The sequence below is a fragment of the Lepisosteus platostomus genome, chromosome 2 (genome assembly GCF_059453375.1).
Source record: "Lepisosteus platostomus isolate fLepPlt1 chromosome 2, fLepPlt1.hap1, whole genome shotgun sequence".
NCBI classification, from domain to species: domain Eukaryota; kingdom Metazoa; phylum Chordata; class Actinopteri; order Semionotiformes; family Lepisosteidae; genus Lepisosteus; species Lepisosteus platostomus.
The window spans coordinates 32,100,403-32,124,504 of record NC_142612.1 but is presented as its reverse complement, the minus strand read 5'-3'; the positions used below and the strand labels follow the sequence as shown (position 1 = coordinate 32,124,504).

The 24,102-nt window shown below is 40.3% G+C and overlaps 1 protein-coding gene across 5 annotated transcripts in view; it reads right to left on the bottom strand.

Moving 5' to 3' along the window:
- The window catches only part of kdm6a (lysine (K)-specific demethylase 6A), a 104,213-nt gene that overhangs the window by 37,358 nt on the left and 42,753 nt on the right, over positions 1-24,102 (bottom strand). For 3 of the 5 annotated variants that reach the window (XM_088605543.1, XM_088605560.1, XM_088605578.1), the window contains 4 exons: positions 22,398-22,447; positions 12,516-12,574; positions 9,195-9,236; positions 4,071-4,191 (listed from right to left, as the gene is read on the bottom strand). In XM_088605543.1, coding sequence (XP_088461669.1) covers positions 4,071-4,191; positions 9,195-9,236; positions 12,516-12,574; positions 22,398-22,447 — 272 coding nt within the window. The remainder of the gene's footprint in view (positions 1-4,070; positions 4,192-9,194; positions 9,237-12,515; positions 12,575-22,397; positions 22,448-24,102) is intronic. The other 2 variants (XM_088605551.1, XM_088605570.1) reach the window with 1 other exon arrangement.

Genomic DNA, 24,102 nt, shown 5'->3' with positions numbered 1-24,102 from the left:
AGTGAAAACTTCTAGAATTTTCAGTGACATCTTGACTTTAAGTTTCTATAGTGATTAGTGAACTTTCTAAGTTAAAGATATGCAATGCATGATTTGCATTATAGTTGCAATGTTCTGAATAAAAACGGTCCATAGTAAAACTGTTTGCATGAGCATGCACAATACAAAGTACGTAAGTAAGCAGTTTATTGCAATTCACATCAACTGTTGAACAAACATCAAAATGATATCAGAAAATAAACATTTGCACATTGTAAATGGAAACTTCAAGAACTTCATAAAAGTTTTATCATTCGGGGGGTGTGGCTCACGCATAATTAATGACATTCCTGAACAGCAAACAATACAAAATTTAGATAATGTGTAGGCCTTCATGGGAGTCGTAAAATATTTTTTTAACAAATTATCGGTCTGCTCAATGAGTAGTACTTCAAAATGTTTATTAAAACTATATATCCTTTAGTTTAGCTGGCAAACTACTGCAAACTTTCACAAAATGAGCAACAGGAATACGTCATTATGCCCCTTGTGCCTTGTCTTTGGTCTTTTCAAGTCGATCACCAAGTTCTCACATGGGACTGTTTGAAGCCCTGTGTATCCTGCACTAAAGCTTCTTTTACGTCGCTCAGATTAAGTCATCCGTTCAGCAGGAAAAAAAATTAGAGGGAACATTGCTGGGTACAATGCAAAATTCATAGCCCCCAATCCCTATTGTCTGCAGAACAAATTAAAGTCTACTTTAAGAGTATCTCGGGTAAACTCCACAGCAAAAGAGCACACCATTTGAAATGCAGATTTCTGCATGTGAAAGCTCAGGGAACACAGTTTTTCTATAAACTGCACAGAAGCCTCAGCTTTTTTCCCCCACACCCCAGCTGCAATGAAGATCTGCTTTATTGAAAGATGACCTGTAAGCACACTACCAATCACTTCTGATCACCAAAGCAGCAGACTGGAGTTTTCAACATGAACATTTATATTTTTATAAATCCTTTGCAAATTCGGGTTAGAGCTCTATTTGGCAACTGTAACAATCGAAAATTACTGATATTACTGCCTTGTTCCTCGTTGGCGGACAGGTCTTTATTAAAATGCATGCAAACCAGTTTCACGTGATCTAGCTTCTGGAGACTTCTAGTAGGAAGATTTTAGGGGGTACCAAAGTTAGGGTGGGGGTAATGGCTTTGCTAGCTATTTAAATTTAAATAAATTTGTTTGGGGAACAAAAACATGAAGTAATTAGTGTTCTGGATTTGTAATCAAAAAGCTGAGGGCCCAGATAATACTCTACCACATAAGAGAAAGGTACATCACTTAAATAACTCTACTAAATTGTTGTGCTTTATAAATGAGCCTCCAGGTCATACGCAAAATTGAGAAGTTGGTTTTGACCATTGATTTTGTGAAAGAAAGGCTGTTATTATTACTGTCAGACTATTATTTTGCAGGATTGCCACAGTACCGCTCATCATTGATCTCGTGGTCTTCCAGGAGAATGCAGAGAAGAAAGCAAAGTTGTAACAACTCCAGCCTCCGTTTCTTTTGTAACCATATTTAGCTCATCCAGCCAGATGGTAGCTCTGCGTGCATGATATCACTTTCACGGTGGCAAGAATCCACAAGGCCATGCAAAGTAAATAATACAAGCCAGTTTTGAAAGCTGACCTGATAGGCATTAACAGTATTGTACCGTTGTTCCGAGTCCCACATATTAAGCCAGGGGTGTGTTCAAGAAGCAGTGTCACAAATTGCTGTGCAACCTTTTCTGCCGAAGAGCTCTGTATTGATGGTCAATTTCCCGAGGCCTGACCACAATAGGAGGGAGAGGACATGCGAAGTGAGTTGGCTATGGTGATACAGCTTCTAAGATAATTATTGTGAAGATCGACAAATCACTACCCACCTATTCCATCCAACATTCCAACATTCCATCCAATGTTGTGATGAGAAGAAAAACTTTTGTAAGAGCTCCAAATCCACAATTAATACTCTTCCAACAATCATGCCGTGTGTATGGTAATTAATTTGCTTTGTACAAAGGAAACATTTGGAAAGGAATGTTCAGCCAGAACCTACTAGCTGAAAAACCATACAAATACTGACCTTGTACTTGAGCTACCTGTATACAGTGCAGTCCAACATTCAGAATGATTACCCGGGCAAACCTCGGATCAAACAATACTGATATTCACTGTAATCCATAGATTCCCTAAGATCTTTGCATCCCTGAACAGGTGAGTCTCTCCCAGTATACAAATATCCTCACTTCACGTATTATCAAACAGTTAGGGTTGCGTGACACTAGACAGGGCCATCCAATCCTGGCTCTTGAGAGCCGATGTATCTGCAGGTTTTCATTCCTACTCATTTCTGAGCTAAACCAGCTGGTTACTGGTTGAACTGGACTGACTTATCAGCTTCTCCCAGCTCTCCAGCTGCTTCTCCTTTAAAAGAACAGCCTACAGGCACACTGGCCTTGTAGGACCACAACTGGACACCCCAGCATCGAGACCCTGGACACACTGATGCACACACTGCACTTTCACCAAGTGAGCCCCAGTGCTATGTTAACAATAGCCCAATGGAAAACTATGCAAAAAGGAACTTAAACTACTTGAGTGCTCCCAGGTGTGCCTTCTTACAGAAACAATGTGCATTTGGCAGCTGGAACATCAGAAAAGACTGATCTACATCATGAGGATTATATTGTATTCAACCCTTCAAAACCTTCCCCTGAGCCCACATTTCTTTGCACCCAACGTAAGGGAGACTATATCTATATTGCAATAGTGGAATAGCATACTGGTTTTCATTCCAGCTGAGCTCTCAGGGCTATAACAGAAGCCTTAACTGACCCAATATCTAAGCTCTTTTTTTCAGTTTCTGAAAATATCACAAATCGCCATTTAACTGTTGCGCTTCAAAAGGATCCCGAGATCTCTGACTTTTGAGCAGAAAACAGAAATCAACCTGCTTATTTCTCCAAGGCTTCAACAAAATGGCTGAAACAAAAGCAAAGACCATCAGGTGTGTTTGGACCTGATCTTTATCATGTATACATACATACAAGGGAAATTACAGAACACACACGTGTCAACGCTTGAATAGCTTCAGTTATGTTACAAATGTTACAAAAGTTTAAAATAAAAAAGTGCCCTAAGTGAGTTTTTAGACTTGAGCTGGAATGAACACCCACAGACACCAGCCCTCCAGGACCAGGACTGAACAGTTATCTGGTTATTTTTCCTTCCTAGTTTGGAATGACCAGTTCCAGCTACAGTCCCTCACTCTCTGCTCTCCACAGAGTCCTTGGCTAGACTGCGCTAGTCTGAGGCCAAAGATATGCACAACAGTATCTTCACTTGAGTATATCTTTTTTGTCCAAAATCCAAATATACATCCAAAACTGTTATCAGCTCATGAGGATTGTTAAGGTCTATATGTCATCCTCTTTAGACAATTCTTTAACACAAATTCAAGCTTCACAATGGTTATGGAGCTGAGAATGGGTTAAAGAAAAAAATAATAACTGATTTTAAAACAAAAATAGTGTATTGATTAAAATGTAAGCATATTAGGACTCATGCATATCTTAAAACACATGGACACGGAAACCTTTCCTTCCTGTATTATTTGAAAAAAAGAGTAAAGCACAATTCTTCCAAAGCATATTAAAAAAATAAAAATTATTTCCTTGTCCTTTAGAGATTTCTGACATGGAAGTTTGCATCTTATTTGCTGTACGGATTTGGGGACCATCTGTTTACTTTGGCTCAAGCCTGGCTTAACGAGAAAATTGAAATTATGCTTCACATCATGATGGAGGCAAAAAATCAATTACATACCCTGAGTAAAGAGAGTTTAAGCATATGGTTTTTAAACAAGCCGAAACACACACTGGAGACTCATTTTGGGAATTCTGCCTACAAGTCTGATGTCCATTTAGACTGTTGTGCAATTCCCCTGGTGCAATAGTGACAAACCAGCTTTAGCCAGACAGCAGGACAACCAGGAATGCAGCTGTGCGGTTTCAGCTGTGCAACTGCCAAGGAAGACACCCAGATCCCTACCTTTAGACTTGACTCGTAGTCTGTGTTAACTTTGAACATCAGCCCAAGTCGTAAATGAATTTCCTTGGCCCGGGAAAAGCTGGGGTCGATGTAAAGCACCTCCTGAAATGCTTTAATCGCCCTATGACAAAGACAGAAATAACAAGTTAGATATTTGGCAATATTCAAGACAAAACACTGTTATTAGCAACCATCAGATCCAGCAGTCTGTTTCTATCCAAGTTACGCTACATGGCTCATCTGAAGGCTGTAAGCATCAGAAGCATTTGAAACTTCAAATCTTCACTGAAGCTATCCTGCACCCTTCTTCTTTCCTAAAATCTCTAACATCCCGTTGGAGTTGTGAGGCATCAGCTGGGACAAATGTCAGAAGGTAACAAGAGCCACAGCAGAGGAGACAAAGATTTGAGACTTCTTGTGAAGGACAAGTTAACAGAGCTGGGTGAACCCAAGTCTCAAAGAACAGGCTGGCAGATAATAACCTAATTTAATATCATCATTATCATTTTTATGATGTGGTCAACACCTTAGTCCAAAATGATTTATTTGATACAACGAGGCACCGGTGCAGTCCATAGACTGGAATCGGCACGAGTGCCATACCTTGGCTCAGGACACCACAGTAACACACCCCACTTATGATTTGAACCTGCAACCGCCCAGTGGCATCTTCCACCCACAGTTGTTTCTTGAGGTCATATATCCAGGCTCCTAACTAACTGCTTCACACCTCCAAAGTCCTGCCACACAAAACACATGCCATACAAGCAGCAAGGCAATGGAGCAAACCCAGACAGAAATGTTATATGTAACAGCCTTGTGGAAAATGCAAGGCCTGATGCAGACACTCAGAGGAGAAAAATGTTACACTGCCATACATTTAAACGGCCACAAATACTTGAACATAACAGACAAATCAACAGTGAGTTATCAATCTTCGAAGAGGAACAATAAGGACAAGCCAGTTTCAAAAACCAACACAATTAAAATTCAAATGTAAGAAATAGAGAATAATTACATACAGTGTACTGTGTACATACTGTTGTGTGCAAATGAACTTGACTTTAAATATCTTCACTTTCCAATTACCTCGATTTTCGTACTTTCTACTGTGACAGAACACTACTGTACTCCACTGAATTGAACAGAAGAGTCAGTGGCAACCATTTTTGCCTTTCAGCAGAGCACAGTCGCTCACGAGAACTGTGAAACATTAAATTTGACATCAAACACAAGGCAGAAACTCTCGAGTCAAAATGAAACTCCTGAGGATAAGAGTTATTCGCAGCAGCGCAAGATCTTTCTAGCTTACCCAAAAAACAGCATTTGAAATGAAAACAGACGCATTCCGCAGTCTTGGCCTGTCTATCAGGTTTTTTCGTGTAGAGACCATGAAAATGAAAGGGCTACTTGAGAGTCGTTCTCAAACATGCAGAGTAGGCAGTCAAGAGCATCGACACCAAAAATCAAAATATCAAAAACCCTTCAAGAAAGAAAGAAATGGCACTGATCTCAAATTAAAAAAGTATTATATGGACATTTTTGGCTAAATCTATAAAAAAAGATGGCAAACATTAGTCAAATTCGAAAAATTGTTTATTTTGAAAGTATCAGATAATTCCTTAAACATTTGTATCTAAATATGACGCTTACTGAGTCTAGCATGCGAACTTCAAATGAATTACCGCGCAGTCTATAAATTATGTAAGTCTTCAAGTATTAACTACCCTTTGAAGATACAAATGCCAGCTGTATGGCTTAGAAAAAAATAGCAATAATTAGCTGTCTAGACAAAATCTGCCTTCATACAAAGCTTTAGCTCCTATTAAGAATCTCAAATGTTACGATTTTGCGTTACAATACCAAATCCGAAAATCCTTGTAATTTGAATTAAACAATCCTCTTAGTGGATTAAATATGTGCATGCATGTCTATACACATGCATTACAAATTTTCCCAACTGACACACAGTGTAACAGCTGAGAACACCTTATTCAAAAGCCTTGAGTGGAATATACTTTAATGCTGCCACATAGCATCATTACATTTTCAGTTCTGAGACAGCTATAAAAAAACAAGTTGCAATCCTGCAAGGAACAGGTGTCCCACAGTCAAACCCAGTGTGGGAAACATTTTTCTAAAAGGATCATATAGGGAGGGAAAACATCAACAAGAGGAGAGGGTAGCATTCATGGAGTTCATAAGAGTTCAAATGTGGTCAGTGCAGATGGAGGTATATAGAGGTACGGCAGTAATTTAACCTCAGTAAAACCATTTTAAACCAAGCATTTCAGATTGCCCTTTACTGGATAGCAGAGCAAATTTACCAGGACTGTTCCAAAGACAGATAATTCCAGTGCTAATGGGTATTTTCCTGTGTTACAATAACAGAAGGAAGGTGACATTGATCAGCTCTAAAATGCAACACAACCCTTTAAAAGGCTGCAAAGATTAAGGAAAGAATCACATGGAAAAGACTTTAAACCTATTCAGGAAAATAACAAATGCTGATGAACTGGGACATGGCCTTTAGCAGTAACTGTGTTCCCAACAGCCCCTGTGGTCTTATTTCACATGACATTTCAGTGGGTTTCAGGAGGCCATGTGAATCCATACGCACAGTACTGAAACAACTCACTCTAGCACCTTAGCCTCTGTGCTCTTCTACAACTTGCCACTCCTCCTATGTACATGCCAGAAAAGACTCCACAGACTTTTTACTTGTCCAACAAGAGAATAAAGCAACATAAACAGCTGCAATGTAACTCCTACCTTTCTTAATGTTTAAGACCTCTGTAGCACAAGGGTTTTTTCATCCACACCAGCAAATGAAGCCCTAAGGAACTTGCATGCTTTTGCACAGTGTGCAATCTTTGGATCCTCCAGTTTCCCCCAGACCTGGGAAGAGCATGCTGATGCCAGACAGCTTCAAGGGGGTCTGGGTTTGATTCTTGCTGTGAGGCCACTGCGTTACCCAGTCAAAAGGAAACCAGGGAGGATCACCATGAAACAAAACACCAACAAATGACCTCCTACTGATCGCTGCCAAACCGACGAGTGCAGCCATGCCAGATTACTGCACTAGAGAGGATCCACCAGCTGATGCATCTGCCGAGAGTGGTGAAGACTGCAGTTCCTGGCCTCGTCCTAAACTGAATAAATACAGATTGTCTACATTGGCAGCTTCCATTCACGTGAAAGAAGTCTTGTCTGCTGAGAAACCATGAGTATTCAGGTTTGGCTGGCACAATTAGCACTTTGCGTTGGAGTCACATTTTTTCTGATTTACTGAGCGGTTTGGCTGATGTGATGTAAAAAAATATTTTTACAAATCTGAAGGTGCTGACTTTTAGACAATAGGATAAGCTGCCTCCTCTCGATATGATCGGCCAAACAAAGTGGTAGACCACTGTGCGCGAAGGCAAACACCATCCTAGAGAGAAAATCTTAGGACTTAAGGATCTTCGGCTGCAAAGGCGTCTGATCTGCATCCCCCTAAGCTTTCCCCCAAAAGTACCCTTCATCAAGATCAGTCATCTGAATTCACAGAATACCATACTCAAGGGTTCTCTCAAGTTTGATTTACTTATGGGATGTCAAAAATTAGATTTGCACATACATGTTTTGTCTGATGCACCAAATGAATACACAAATAAAACTTGCTTCAGTTTAAGGACTGATCTGCCTGCGCTCATGATTAATTCAACAGATACATAGCGGATCCTCTTTACTATTGTAGGTGATTCCTACTGCTAAATTTGTAACCTATAAAACACTGTCTACCATCACCAAAGATCAACAAAGACCATGTTATAGATTCATAGTTGTACTCAATAGAAAGGAAAGGTCAAATTATGGGTTTGTAAATGCTACGTTATATTAAAGATTCTTCTTTTTTCCTTTTACTCTGTAGCAACATTTCCATTGCCATTAAAATGGAAAAATGCATTTATATGAAATAAGCCCCATTTTTTTATCAGTTCAACAAAACTTTCAATATAGTTTCTTCACTGTTCACCAAACTGAAAGCTTTTTAAACTTAATTTGACATTCTAAACTAAAATTATACTGTGCTAAATGGACTCCGGTAAGAAAATTGATTTATTTTTTCAACGCTGATCTCATCCAGCCTTTTCTTGAAAAATTCCAAGGTTTGGACTTCAAAACATAGCTGGATAGCTTGCTCTATAGTCCCACAAGCCTTTGAATAAATAAATGCCTCCAGGTCACAGATTTAAATACTGTTTTGATGTGTGTCCACTGGACCGTAATTCACTTTTCATTCTGAAGAACTCCTCTAGGCTGACTTGGTCATTGACTGAGTATTTTGAATAAATGTATTTGGTCCTGTTTTAGCCTTCACTGTCCAAGGTTAAAAGGGTCTTGCTTTTTTATGGGTGAGCTTAATTGTAGAAATATAAAAACTAGCTAGATTTAGGATTTAAGCTTTAAAGCTTGTTTATTAAGAAGGTTTAGCAATTTGATTTATATGTTGTAACAATACAACAGATACTGAAAAGAAACACTACTGTTTTCCGAGACCTACACAGTAAACTACAGTAACAATTTGAAGGAAGGTTTATGAACAATGTTCCAAACATTTCTGAAGAAAACATAGATCAAGAATTAAGAGGAACAAATGACTTAATAAGGATCAACTTAAAATTAGAAGAGGAGAGTAATAAGCTAAAAATAAAGCTGGAAGATTTGAAGGTGAAAGGTTCTCATTTGAGCTCGAAGATCATGAGTTCAGGCTGGCTGCTGTCAGGGCAGGATATCCCTGTACTCCAATCGGCACAGATCCCCCAGTAAAAGAAAGTGCCACCTGTGCTGTGTGGAAAGGCCAATGGCCCGACGGTGGGCAGGAGCAGGAGTTTTCATTCTGCCCAATGCGAGGCCACAGGGCTCACGGCAGAAGAGAAAACATGAAACACATCTGACCACTTCAAATTGGAAAATTGGCAATATTTAAATAAAGTTCTGAAATTGGGGGGGGGGGGGGGGGGGGAGATTCACAAACTCTGTTTTCTCTACAAAATCAGTCTTAAGGTCATAAAGAAAGTGTGTAAATCTTTATGTTTCCTTATCCCAGCAAGCCCTAGTGAACCAACACGGGAGTCCTACCTTCTCTGTCCAGAGGGGGCGTCAGTGGAGAATGGCAATGTCCTGGATGGGGAAAAGGGGGACCTTCAATGATAAATCCCAGGAGAGGTCTGTTGCTCTGTTTGGCATCTCAGCCAAAACCATCAGACTACATACAGCACAATATGATTCTAACTACATAATTCTATCTTTCTGTCATCTCAATGCATTGCACATAGACACTGAAAATCTAACAAAACGAGGAAAACGTTAAGCCAAAAATGGTAATTTAGGGCGAGGGTGCTAGTACTTTAGGATACTTTAGGGTGAGGGTGTTTGCATCTATGTTTCTACGGGTTCTAAAATAAAACAGAATTCTAGTTTATCCATTTGCTAATCTACGGAGGGCAAGGTTTAAATAATAGCTTCTGAAGCAGGATTTGTGTAGCGCATGCCTACAAACACCAAATGTAAAAGCCGGGAAAACTCTTAAAAAGCAAATGGCACGCTGCTTACAGAAAAGGTGCACAAACAGCACAGTAATTTAGAGATACCACAGGTCACCATCACAAAACTGATGGAATTATGGATCTGCAAAAGTACAAAGTATTTTCTCCTTCTTCCTGTTCCATCTGGGTAAAAAACTAGAGGCAAAACTTCATACTCAAAATAACACTGGAGAGAACTTCAAGAACTGTGAAAGTTGTATTCTACATAATTTCACATAAGATGCATAAATGTTTACAGTTTTGCTTAAGATATGCTTATACAAACACGCTAATGCAGTGTTGTACCCATAATTACTTATATATAAGAATGGCAGTGAATGCACAATGCCATAATCATCCTAATAATAAGCTTAATAATTTAAGCTTTTTTGCTACAATAACCCACATTGTACACTGAATTGCAGCTACCCTTGTATTAATAACTAGAGCTGTTTCTACACTTGATGAAGTTCAGGTAGGGAGCAATGTCAGCATGCTTTGGCAGCAAAGGCTACTGAAGAAGATTCACCAGTTAAAATGTTTTTTTGTCTTTTCAGCAGGTAACACCCTTTACTTGGTCCTGTTTATACTCTGTTTACCAGTACCACAAGCAAAACAAAAAAAGCACTTTCTATTCATGGTAGACTTGTATATCTATTGCCACATTCAAAATAAAACCCACGAAACGTATTTCTCGGAAGAGGACAATAGGAGAAGTTTTTAACTTTTGCATCATGCACCTCTCTTTGAAGATTAGGAAATGCTTTCACAATATGAACAGCAGAATTCAGCGCAGATGTACCTGTACCATCATGGATTGGCGCTTCGGCATCAAACTTCACAGCCCTCACTGACAATTTGTTAGACCTCATATATGCATAATCTCTTACTTTGGGATTACTTCTGAATCAGCACAGGATGCTCTTCAAAAACTGATCCTCCCCATATATTATCTTAATAATCATCATCACCATCATCATCTCTGCAAATCTTCTGCCAAAGTGATACAGATCTTTCAGTAGAAGCTATTTGATTGTTTTTTTAAAAAAAAGGTGCTTAGATGCTAATGATCATGGACAATTGGATTCATCCCACAATGTGTAAAGTCACAGAACTGTGTTCTTTTTTTCAGAAATCCACCCAAATGCTAGTGACAAAGTCTAGATTTAGCTGAAGAACAAAACACTTAAAAAGCAACAACTAAACACTCCCTTCAGTCTGCGCTAAACTGCTGTGTTCAGCATTGCCACAGAAATGCTCCACAGGCTGATCGGCTACCCAGGTTCTACAGAGTTCATACAGAGCACCAGAACCACAGATCTCTTTTCTGAAAGAGAAATCTGGACCATATTTGGCACATGGATACTAATGCACCCACCAATCTGGCAGCTATGCTAAGATATGTTAAAGATGCACACAGATCTGAAGGAGGCTGAGTGTGGAGGAGTACATCGTACACCACTGGAGAGAGAGAGAGCTGTTACCTTGAAATCTACATGCTCGGAATGCGGCCAGATTTCGCTCACAGCTTGCGGGTATGGGAAAATTATTATTTTAAATAAGCCCCTAAATCTCAAAGCTGCTGAAATAACCTTTTAGAATAGGCTGGGCACCATTTAAATGGAGCACTGGAGTGAAACACCCCATTATCTAAGCTTACCAGGGCCAAGAAGATAGAGACCCCCAGTAACAGTCACCACTACAAACAGCACGTCCTGTCGACAGGTATACCAAGACATCCAAACGTTAAAAGGTGGTTAGATTCTTTTTATGATAAGGTTATAGCCAACATGCATCTGTCACATTGCGGTGCCGTTACATAATGGCACATGCACTTGGCTCTGCAACACCACGACGCTTGCAGAGATATCCCCCATTTAGACATTTAAACCTGCAGGTTGCTAAAATACCCAGAACGTCCTGGTGTTTTGGGCAAAAGGCTATGAAAAAAAGTCATAAAAGATCATGCTGGGCTATCTGGAAAATGTCCTTTAAGACTACACAATAGCTAGAGTTTTACAGTTAATGTGAAGTTTAACTACGCCTGACCGGGTCTCCCTTCTGGCTCAAACCTTCTGAACGGGTAGATAAAGGCAAGGTCTTTCCTTTGGTAAACCATCTTTTCATCTAGATTCTTGTGTTTTGCACATATCGCTGTCCACTTATGAACCAAAAGATCTGTTAAACTTTTTTAAAAAGAAGGAAAAGTTCAACTTTTCCCCAACTTGATTTCCTTCACTCAATTCACCTGGCTCATGGACGTTATAAAGATCGCACTGTAATAACAAAACAAATAAATCTACAGAAATTGCATTTCTTTTTACCCCCTAAAAATAGATTTTGCATTTCTAAATGTTTAAGTTATTTTCAGCATAATTAAGCTTCTAATACTTGTTCTGCTCAAGGTCTAAGAAAACATCTTAGTTTAACAGCAGTAAAAATGCACAGGCAATTTTCTGAAATTTTGAATGAAGAAACCAGGTATGTTTTATGCAGTATGTGCACACCTGAAGATGGACGCCCAGATGCACAGACTGCACTGTTTTCTGCAAATTCTAAAGCAAATAAGGTACAGAAAATGATTCAAGACTTCAAAGATGAAGCCGGAAACACTGCACAGTGAAAGTGAGAGGTTTCAATTCAGAATCGCTCCCACTCTACAGTATCAGCCAGTGAAAAGCAGCTCCTCTCTCTCACACAGAACAGAGTTATGAGAACTATCAAGAAAGCCGAAAATACTAATGCTGCCAAACCAAATTTGTCAGTCATTCCTGGAGAGATGCAGCTTAATCCCCAGTGCATTTAACACGAGCCCCCTACCCAGCCATCACAACTTTTAACACAACTCCGTGTTACTAATGAAAAGGGTACTTACCACTGAAATGCATTATAATGGAAGTAAACCATACCGAGGCCGTACAAGAAGGCAGCATTCTGAAAAAAAAGAGAGAAAATTTAAGACCTCAGAAAACAGAGCACAAAAACTTAACCACTATGCAAGAGTCTTTTCAAATTCAGTGAAGCAATGAACTTATGAAAACTGCAAGTGCTGTTTTACACTGATCACATCTCAAGAAACCAGAGTGCCACAACATCATTACATCACTAGTCTGGTTGACATCTTCTGGTCATGATTAAATAACACTTCAATTATTACCACAATATTCACCAACACAACATGACCTCTCTCAACTCCAGCTGGAGGGAGCAGTGTGAAAAGATGGGGTGAAAGATTGGCCTGTCCATGCTATCTGACATGTGGAGTTTCCAGAGGAGAAGGAGTAACAAATCAAGTTAGATCAAGTAACCTGGCATTTAAATGAACACCACACCACAATGGAAAAGTGAGCTGGTGACAAAATACTAATCTGGCCAAACTACATAAGAGAGCATGACTTTGTGACAATTGCTCCATAAAAGAAAAACTTGAATGCAATATGCGTTTTTTAGAGGAAAGTTTTGCAATTCACAGGAAACAAAATATTTCCACAAACATCAGTTTAGTTTCTACCCATCAGTAATAATGAGATTGGAAGCAAGATGTTATTCGGCCTGAATTCCTCCTTTCCTTCTGGTAATGCTGAAATGGATTTTGACTGCACTGAAGTAAACATCTTTGTGTTCCCCTAGATGTAGGTATTTCAATTTGCCACATTGCAACCTGGACTGGAAAATAGACTTGCAAAATGGCGAAGATCGTAATTTCGTTCACATTACGTGCACCGGGTGTGACACCCTGTGAACACCCATCCAGGCCAGTATGGGAGAGCAAACTATATAAGCTCTTCGTGAAAAGAGGAATTCGAAGCCACAGGATTTTTCCATCTTGCGTGGTGCTGTGATTGGAGAGCTCATATTCATACCCCCCAATTCAGGGATAACAATTTGGTCTTTTGAAATTAAAACAGAGCTGCAGCTTTCCTTGAGATACACTCAAGCTCAGTAGAAAGCCATCAGGTCCCATCCCACGGGCTCTGGGGAGAATTATAACTGGGTGCTGGGAACATCACTTCTTTCTAATAACAAACAGCACTCAAACCTGCTACTGTAAAAAGACACCTAGAGACTCTTCCGAATTTGGCACAGCGGTGACGAATGCTCAAATATATGTCGCCATTATTCGCAATACCACTGGGAAGCATAATGAGCACTTAATGAGATTAAAACAAAGCATTTTCCCCTCAAGACATGAGCTGCTAGCAGTTACAAGATAAAAATATGCACAGCCTGCGGTCTCTTTTCCACCCAGCAATTCTTCTATTAAAATTAACTTTGTTTCTCTTTCGGTCTGAGATCAAAAATGGAATCTAGACCAAAAATAGGCTGAACAAATTCCACCAAGCTAGATTTGAGTTTTGTTTTAAGATGACATTAACACTATACTGATTGTCATTATTCTATGACTGCCACTTCTAACAACCTTTTACAGCTAACAGCATGCTCCCTTCCTCCAAATACGTCAAACAAGCCTCATGTAAGCAGTTGACTACTTTTGTAAAAATTACAACTTAACAGCTGAAGCTAAAGCGCAATTGGGTCACGTAGCAAGACAAAGATCCAAAACATACAAGCCAGACTTGATGATGGCTCCAGTGGGACATTTCACCTATGCTCACAACCAGGATGTGGATACAATCGACATCAACAAAGCAACAGTTAACTGCAAACACAAAATAAATGTGTTGTCAATGTGTCTCCACTGGCCATCTCAATCTCCAGACCCCAGTCGTGGGTTCGAACCCCAGAAAGCTATTTACAAATGGACACCAAAGGTACTGAAGGACTCAGAATCTTTCTGCCTGGAGGAAAGGTCAAAAACCAGACAGAAAAAGTGTGTGAACCCCATGAAACTACATGGGGCATCTTGTCAGTGTAACCCATGCCAGAGGAGAATTTAAATAGGCGTGAAAAAAGATGGCCCTGTTGTTTTCTGGACTGTGTGACAAATATGACTTCACTCTCTTTAATGCCAACACAATTATATTAATATTTTATCCCTTTGTGAAACAAGACACTATCTTATACATACATCTTCACGTGATGCTTTTTATTGTAGTTTCATTAGTGGTATGAATAATGTGGTAGGGCACTGTATATTTGTTAAACTTACATAACCTTATATAAGTATATAGGGTCTTATTTAGCAAATCTGTAAGTCTGGTCACTGTATAACAAAGATACTGTTGTTCTATAATTTAAAGGGCATTTTACAACTGAGAAGAGCAAGACACTTTGTGTACCCAGAGAGTTTTGGGAGTGTGGAACAAGTTATCAGCTATGTTGCTAAAAAGTAATGCCCTGGATATTGTCTAGATGTTTAAAATAGCCTTCTCTCATTTGTAAACTGTCTAAAGTTCCTATATAATTGCATTAAGTGTTTTCAAAGCAACATTATTTTCCCTGAACAGGTGTATTTTCAACATCAAGCCAATATAATAAACAACCATATAAATGTGGACAATCTGTTGTTTCAAAAACAAAAATGAACCACAAAGAGTAACAGTTTCAATACTACAAGCATGCAGTTAAATGTCAAACATATAACTGAAAGCATTAAGAAACCAAACACCTTACCACCAAATCTCACTATGAGCTCAAAACGCTACAAATGAGTCACGAGAGAAAACCACAGAACTGCTTTTTCACCACAACACAGAGCAACATCTGCATATACTGAAAGACTTCCTGTGCATATCTGACAGATCTAATTTGAATGAGTTACGAAAGAGGGTTACTTGGAGTTGACTACAGCCACGCTCCATTTTGAGATTTATTGTAAAATAGGTAATGAAATCAAACTAGCAAATCAAAATGTGTCAGTTTCTCCCTTGGGAAGATGTCAGGCTGGAGGGAAGAGGATGGGTGTGTACTAGACCGCACGCTGTCCACTGCTTCATCAGACTAAGAGGTTTTATTCCATGTCATCTAGTGTAACATCCATTGTTCAAGGTTTTTGAGCAGGCAATCAAAAACTATTTAAAATGTTTTGTATAGTCCAAGGTGAGTTTCGTTACATTGTTATAGGGGGTTGTCTGTACAAAAGCCACTGCTTGCATTATGTTAAATTATTTTCAGAAACTTAGTTTATACTTGTCGTATACAAGAGTTTATACTGAACACATTTATAGCAATGTCAAATCTGTATCCAGACTGGACAGGACGCCTCTGGCAAACTCCCTGAATGTCAGCCCACACCGGACATCTTGGAACAATCCGAAAGACCTGATGCAAACACACAGCCCTACCCCTGCATTTCTACTGGACACAGCCTCCTAGAAACAGGCTGCCCCCACAGATCCACCATTAGACCACGAAGAAGGGCTCCAATTGCACTTATGGCTATCATTGAGTCATGCCTTCTTCCTTCGCTCAAAGACAAACTAATTTCTTTTTAAATCCTCCATTTTTATCTTTCAGCTTTTCACACCCCTCCGCTGTGGACACTCTCATGTGTCCCATTCTCACCTGCTGCCTTGTGGTCCCCAGTGCTTTATATTCCTGCCACCTTTCTCGCTCACTCACCCCCGAAGAAGGCTCCCCAATCAAAACCTTGTCTACACTTTCACTTTTTCAGTGTAGAATTAACCTTTACTTGTTCCTTTGAGGCCAATGCACACCAATGCAGCCCCCCGAATATCACATCTTATAAAGACCATCCGTTTATAGTACAAGGTCTTAACACTACCAAATATAAAACACCTGTAGACGACAATCTTACTAAACCGCATCCTTTTCATTGACCTTGCTAATAGTTTTTCCTTTTAAGTTAATTTTCAAGTGCTTACTGTGCTGCCTAAACACGCAGGCCTAGATTCTGCATTCCTGCCTGATCAACCAGCCTGGTGTATTCACATGTTTAGGACTGTGTAGTAAGAATAAAGCAAGAGCTGAGTAAGCCCTGCAGGCTGTTTAAGCCCCTAAACATTTTCTGTTCAAAATAGTTTTTGAAAAATCTGCTCAATTTGATTCCGTTAGAAAAACAGCTAACGAAGCCTGAGCGATGGTTGAATGTCGTCCTTTCCTGTTCTAGTCATCCTACTCGCAGGATACAAACAGGACTGCAGTTTTCACCCAAACATCTTTCTCCTGCATGGGTTTGGAATCACTGGCAATTATACAGAATGGGACGCTGCTGCGACACAAATGATCTATTTCTTGTGTGCGTGAACGCAGTTGCAAACAGACCCGGACTTGGAGCTGTGTCCTCGCTGTGCACCTTGCCTCCGAGAGGTCACCCCCATTCCAGGTGCGTGGCAAATTACTGGCTAACTGCTAGCAAACCAGCGGTGGCGTGAGTGAGTGCCAGTTAACAACTGGACGCCGTGGTCCAATCGAAAGCAAAGACGTCCTATGGCTCCATTTAGCAAAATGTCCCAGAGTCATCTTTGCTTTGGCTTTATTTATGCAGAAGGTAGAATCGATCCAAAAGAACAACCAGGTACACTTACAGCGGGGGGGAAAAAAACTTATATACTTCTGTAAGAAACTGAAACTGAAAACTAGGCTGAACAACCCCCTCTTATTTAAAACCTTTATGTTTTTATCTATCATCCATAATTCATACACTAGAATATATTTACTGAAAATCATACAGAATGGGAAACAAAGAAGGAAACAGATACAAGAAAGAGGGTGACCTTAACCCAGTCAAAACAACACAGTTTTCAACAACACGTAACTATGACGACAGTAAAGTCACTAAGGGTAAGCATCCCTTAAAAACAGCACACCTAAATGTTTGATGCCACTGTCAGTTTTCTTTAAAGAGGAAACCTCTTCAGCCGTACAATCCAAAAAAATACATTTGTCTGCAGTTTGAGTTCACATTCCACTGGGTGTCACTGTTCATAGATAAAGATTTCTATTTTCTGCCTGTAATTTGAGTATGGTACAGTGTGTGGCATTCAGCTCTTATTTTTACTAGTTTCCAAGAAGGACAGTGTCAAGCAGATTTGTTGATACAGATTCTTGGTTATCTTACCTGACTCTGCTCCCACACACACACCAGCCATGCAAGGGAGTATAAACATGTTAAAAAGTCTCAACAGCCAACAAGCACAAAAGCATTTCGCCCACCAGTTTCCACTTCAAATAGCATGGTACAGTAGGTGGTATGGGACCAGAGTCCCAGGTTCGAATCCGTCTCTGTCCCTGTGGAGTTTCAATGTTCTTCTTGTGTTCTTCTGTGGGGTTTCACCATGTGAGTCACTGGTTGACTGACTGCTGTGAAAAATATCCCTAGTGCCGCCACCAGCATATCAGGCTGCCACACCCAAAGGCCAATAAAAAAAAAACACCTGGTTCTAGAGGTCTGCATGACACTCCAATTGTTGAAAGCCAAAGCACCACCAGACTGGTGATGCCAACAGGCGGCTCTGAGACTTGTCTTGTGCCTGTGCCAGGTGGGCAAGGCTAAACATTCCTTTGGAAGCACCACCTGGGAGCGCAGAACGCTTCCAATACACACAGAGCGGAGGAGTGCCAGGTTTTTTTGTTTGTTTTTTAATTACGGTAAACAACCAAGCAGCACAAAACTGAAACAAGCAACAGAAGTATTTTCTTCTCCATAACAAATACAGGTGAAAATCTGATTTCAAAACTCCACTGACATCTTCCTTTCAAGCCATGTTTCATGCCTTGTAAAGAAGGCCTGAGAACCCTGCAGTAATGTCTGCACAAACAGCATGTTGATCTGTGCAGGGAGTGTCACAATAACCATAATTACATAACAGACTGATGAATGAAGATGCCAAGATTTTAACACCATTAAAATAATGGTAATTTTTCAAATCCACTTGATCTCCGCTTGATTGCATACCTGCTTTTATTTCTGTCTGTAAGCATTTTTTCTACAGTAAAATCTGTAACTAGCTGTGGTCTGAACAGTGCCAGTTCAGCTTAAGATGATTAAGCACAGCCCAAACTCCTCTGTGCACAAGGGAAGGTGACAAATTTACTTTGGCTGGTTCATAACAGAACACTAGCAAGACTGGGAACTGAGTAAACCAAAATCAAATTGAAAGCTTATATATCTAAAAGATGACAAGTCATACAAGTGTTATTCTTATCCTAAATGGCTTATTTTTTCACCCTATGTGAAACCTGCAAGGCAGAAATCTGGGATCAGCTCCAACTCTCACTGGGTTTCTATTGGTTTAGTGCTGATACACCCATAAGCAGTGGTGTTTACAATATGAAGACAGCTTCAGGTTTTTAACTCTTTCAGGGAAGGCATGGAAGAGTGACCACAAGGATCCTCCCTCAAAGCCAGCATGCAGAGGTCAGTGACACACAGTGAATTCACCTCATGGTGTTCCTGATCAGAAGCAAGAGAGTACAAAAGTGGTGGGGGGTCTTGAATCCAATCCAGCTTTCTGTCACTCTAAAACAAGAGCCCCATTCATGCCTGAAGCACCAAAACCTTTCATTGCTTGCGCTGTGGTTATCTGGAAATACTCACAGGTTAATAACCAGGTCAGGTCAGTGCTTATGCTACACTGCGGTGCTCCTCTAAACAAATCAATTTAATGAACAGAAGTTCTACTACTGTGTTAAGTCACAGATTGGACAGCCTAATCTAAAACCTGGCTAGCTAAAAGAATCAAGCTTGAACCTTTTCATCTTTTCCTAAACGTGTGTCTAAAAGAACATACACATCCACCAGCCTTTTCACCTTAAATTAATCTTTTAAGCCTGTCACACATTGGAACACTTTTTATGTCATGTTCTTCACCTGCTCAAAGCCAACAGCAAATTGTTCCATCAGCAATTGACTAAACAGGATCCCTGAACAAATTCAGTTAGAGCACACTGGATACAATTATCTTTGTTTTGTAAAAAAAAGTGCCTTGTAGAAGTATTCAATCCCTTCCAATGCTGTCTCATTTTGTTGAAATACGTATTAAAGTTGCACAATTTCACCCACATGTTCAGTATGACAATTCATTGTTGATAAGCTTTTATTAACAATATATAATTCTTACAGAAGGGTAGGAATAGCTTGCTTATGTGCTGGTATACATTTAATAGAGTGAACATATTGAGCTATGAGTGGATATACTGATTTAAAGGCGCTCGACCCCGGGACAGGTAGGGTCACGCTGTGCTCTAGGTGAGGGATACGTTTCTTCCCCAGAAGGACCGAACGGGGTCGACGCTGGACGCAGCCCTGTGACGTTTAAAAAGACGATAGGCTCGAAGCTGGACAGGGGGTGGAGCTTGCCCACACTTCCTCATTCTCTCCTGTGTGTAGTGCACTGGGCTTATAGTTGCAAGCAAACCATAATAGGCGATTCAAAATCATGCGCGTATAAAAAATGCAAGTTATAAATTACCAAAAAAATTACAGTGGTTACAAAAAAAAAACTCCATTTAGTATGGTAAACTAGCTCAGCCTTGTTTATGGGTACAGGTTTGGGCACTAACCGAAACCAATCCAAAGAACAAATGTGTAACTTTTCTGAGGCAATTTTCTTCATATCAATATAGCTATAAATATTCTTCCTCTAGTTCCCCCTCCTCGCCTCAGGTTTTTAATCTTCTAAGCACAAGTTTCCTGCGCAGTATTTCTGCCAAAGCTAACGAAAACAGCTCCGTTTACTGCAGTGCCTGTCACCCTCGCTGCGACTGCCAAATGACTTAATTTACTGATCTCATGATCGTAATAAACCCTGAACAAAATAAGGAAAGGCAAGCACAGCCATCAGCCTCGTCTTGCTAGGAAGCAGGAGTGACGGAGAAGGATCAGTGCACTTGGTCATCCTTAAAAGACGAGCGTGACGTCGGATGCGCACTTTCAGCGCTTTATTAAAAAAAACACTTGAAACACCAAACCGAACAACGTGCGCCCCTCTCTGCTGGGGGGGGGGCAATTTTCCGAGTGGTAAATCTGACAATTGTTTCATTCTCATTGCTAATAAAACATGAGCAATGGAAGAAATCGATGCTGGCATGATGCACTGCTCGAGGATCAGGAGGCCAAAGTACCGCCTTTGGCATACAGAAGCGCGTTACAAACAAAACCACCCCCACTGAAGACCTTTTTCCGCTACTGTAGTAATTACTTTGTGAGAGCGCACCTCTAAGATAAACACCGAAGTCTTTGCACATCTCTTTACAAATAACCCCGACTAACACTCGAGCAAGAGTGAGCTGTGTGACAGAGGCGGAGAACACCAAGCTGACAGGCAGAGCGGCTCCCTGGAAGAGGAAGTGCTCTACAGATGCCACATACTGTACTCGCATAAATCATAGAGAACAGTCTGGCCCTCTCGACGGAGTCTTTAACCCCTTCGGCTGGCACGGAGAGCAGCAACAGCAGCCTTGCATACCTGCCAGGAATTTATCCCATTTTAAAACATGGATATTCTGGTTGGTGACAAATCCAAACACTTCCATTATAATGAAATAAACCTCAGTAGGTATAAAGGTATACATGCAGGTATAAAGTCTTTTTTTTTCCTCCACACGAAAGTAACCGCACTTGAATGGCTCTCCAGTAATGCAGTAGTATGACGAAGCTTAAACCATGTATGTGGTCTTTTCTTATGCCTCCAGAGTTTTAAGAGTTCTCTCTTATCTAATGCAATGACACAAATGGTGATTCTTGACAAAACGGACAACAGAATTATGCATCTCGTCTAGATGGACGACCGTCCTCTGCTCACAAGACAAGTGTAATACTTGTCAGCTCATTGCTGAACCCCGTTTTTTCAATTTTATTTTATACTCCCGTTCTTCCGGGAATGATAAGCTTTCCTTGGGTTCCCATCCAACAAAACGCTGGCCATGATCCCTCAAATCAGGGGCTACAGCTCAGACTCACGCACACGGAGAAGACCCTGAAGCCCGATTTCATAGACTGCTGGAACTCTTAAGGGGAATGGCACAGCCTGCAGCTCAGTCTCATCCTGGGAGTACTCAAACTCCTAGAGCTCTCAGAGCTCAACTTCAGCAGACAGAGCCACCACCAAGCCATGCCCTTCCAGAGTCTGTGGGCTCTCAGCTTTCAGTGTTACCCACTGTGTCCCCGTGCCGGCTTGTCGAAGGCACAATGGTTTTTAAAAGCGCCGGCCAGGTTCACTTCCATTAATAAAGACCCTTGTACTCAAGCACCCTTCAGATTGGCTTGGTCGCTCGGGGCCAGCTTGACTTCTTTATTGCCAATGAAATGTTGCTGAACAAATACAACTTTACAGGAATTCCAAAGCATTTTTTCCTCCATTGCTTGCCTCAATTTTAAACAGTCCCTAATATAATTGTTCTGGTTTAATTTGCCAACTCAGTATACACGGAAATCCTTTCCCTTCCCAGAAAAAAAGAAATCTTAAAAAAAGGCAGAGATTTTAGTCATGTTGGATTTCAGATCTGCAAGGTTCACCTGCTAACATGTCAATTCGGTATAATGTCTGCACTGAAGTGGCACAGAAAATAAAAGGTCTTATGAAACCAACAATCCGTGTCAAGTTAAAAGCAAATATGTTAAATCGGTAAATAAAGATGAGAATTTAGAATAAGCACGCAGGTGTCGTCCTCAACTAGCACAGAAATGCTACAACTAACATAAGACAATGAAGTTATTTTGTGAAGCAAAATAAATTTTAACATTTGTATAAAATGCCACAAAAACAAAGAAAGGAAACTTACTGCTGTGTAAGAACTTGTTTATTTTACCACAGCTCAATAACATGAACAAACACTAACAAATGTCAGAGTGAATGATTCTGGGACTTAGACTGAAATGAACAGTGGTACTGACCTTCCAGTAATCAGACTGTAAACTGTAGTACCTCTGGTATGCAGATAATGCTGTGAGGGAAGAAAGAGAAAAAAAAACATGTCAGTATGATGGAAACTGTAAAACTACAAACAGCGGACATACACAGACCTACAGCATGTGCATATATACTTAGACATGGCCTGCCTCGGTTCTTTAGCATTGCCAATTTGAGGTGGCTGTGCTGCCAAATTTAAGTTAAGCATGACAATGGCACATCTGAGATAACATTCAGGCAAGCGTGTTGCTCCTAGACAAAGCTCTATGGACAGACAATATATTTTTAAAACAATAAAACCGCTTGGAGAACAGAACATCAGGTTTTTGTGCTCCCACACATAAATGGCAATCTGGAAAACTTTTTAGCTTCCAGTTTTTCAATTCCAATTCCTTCTGACCAATTCCACATGTGTAATGATATTCTGGAATTAACCACAACAGGGGATTGATACAGACGCACAAGTACCTACATAAGATAAGAATGAAATCTGCTCGTCTTAGTTTACATATTTCTCAGCTTTTTTTTTTAATGAGAGCAGTACTGTATTTCCATTTCCCAGAGCTACTGTGCTGTCCTTGGGTGGAAAAACAGGACTAAAACCAAGCAAACAAATAGCAGTGGAAGAGAAAGTTGGAAAGACTGAAACAAAGCTGCAACATTCCTGAAGAGCAACAAACTGATAGGGGTCTCCATGAAGCAGGATGCCTGCTCAGCAAAAGAGGGATTTTCAAATGGATCTTGACATTGTTGCTTTCAGGACCAGGTTATTACAGCAGGCCCATAGCTCTTGATGGACACCCACAATAAACCCCTCCTTCCACCTTAACCCTTCCAACACTGAGCTCGTAGACCGAAACAGGGACTTCTCTTCACACACAGGATATGTTTTTCAGTATTAATGTAATTTCCTAAATTATTCTGCACACATCTTAGCAATGGGAACCCCACCTGATTTATTTTTTCGTATGCCTAATTTTCAAGGTCTTGTGTTGCTCTTGGGCTTCTTTAAAATTTCAATTTAATTTCATATTCTAGTTACTTTGCGTGTTAAGAGTCCCGGTCTAAAAGCTGGAGTCTGGCAGAGTAGTGTGTGGGAAAACACTATTATAAAGCAACCTTTGCATAACCTTGACGTCACATCTGGAAATGTGCTATATAAGTAAGGATTATTATCTTATTAAAAATTCACATCCATAAAGGGCATCTAAGCACATTTTTCTTAACACTGTCTGCCAAGAAATGTGTTTGTGTCAAGACTGACTGCAGCAGCAGGAACGGGTTAGATTTAGTTTGTTCCCTGCATGGTCCAGACAGCGAGTACAGGAGCCCTAGTGTTTCGGACATTTACCAAGCCAGAGGACGACTTACGAAAAACAAAGGGCAGTTGGCAAAAACCGGCACCAGCAGGCTTTGGTCACACACAAGTGTTGAAACAGCTGCCTTTATCCAGCCCTTAGAAAAGTTGCTCACGGAGATATCTGCACACATCTTTCATGACACTGTCTGCAAAGTGTCACCTTGAGTTACAGCATTACAACACGATTCTAAAATCTGCTGGATATACTTCCAATAAACCTACGTTTCGTCACAGAATAGCAGTTAATCAGGTACGTTAATTACCAGTTAGTCTTCATAATCAAAATTCCAGATATGACACAAAGATCAGTAGGTCCCATAGTTAAGTGT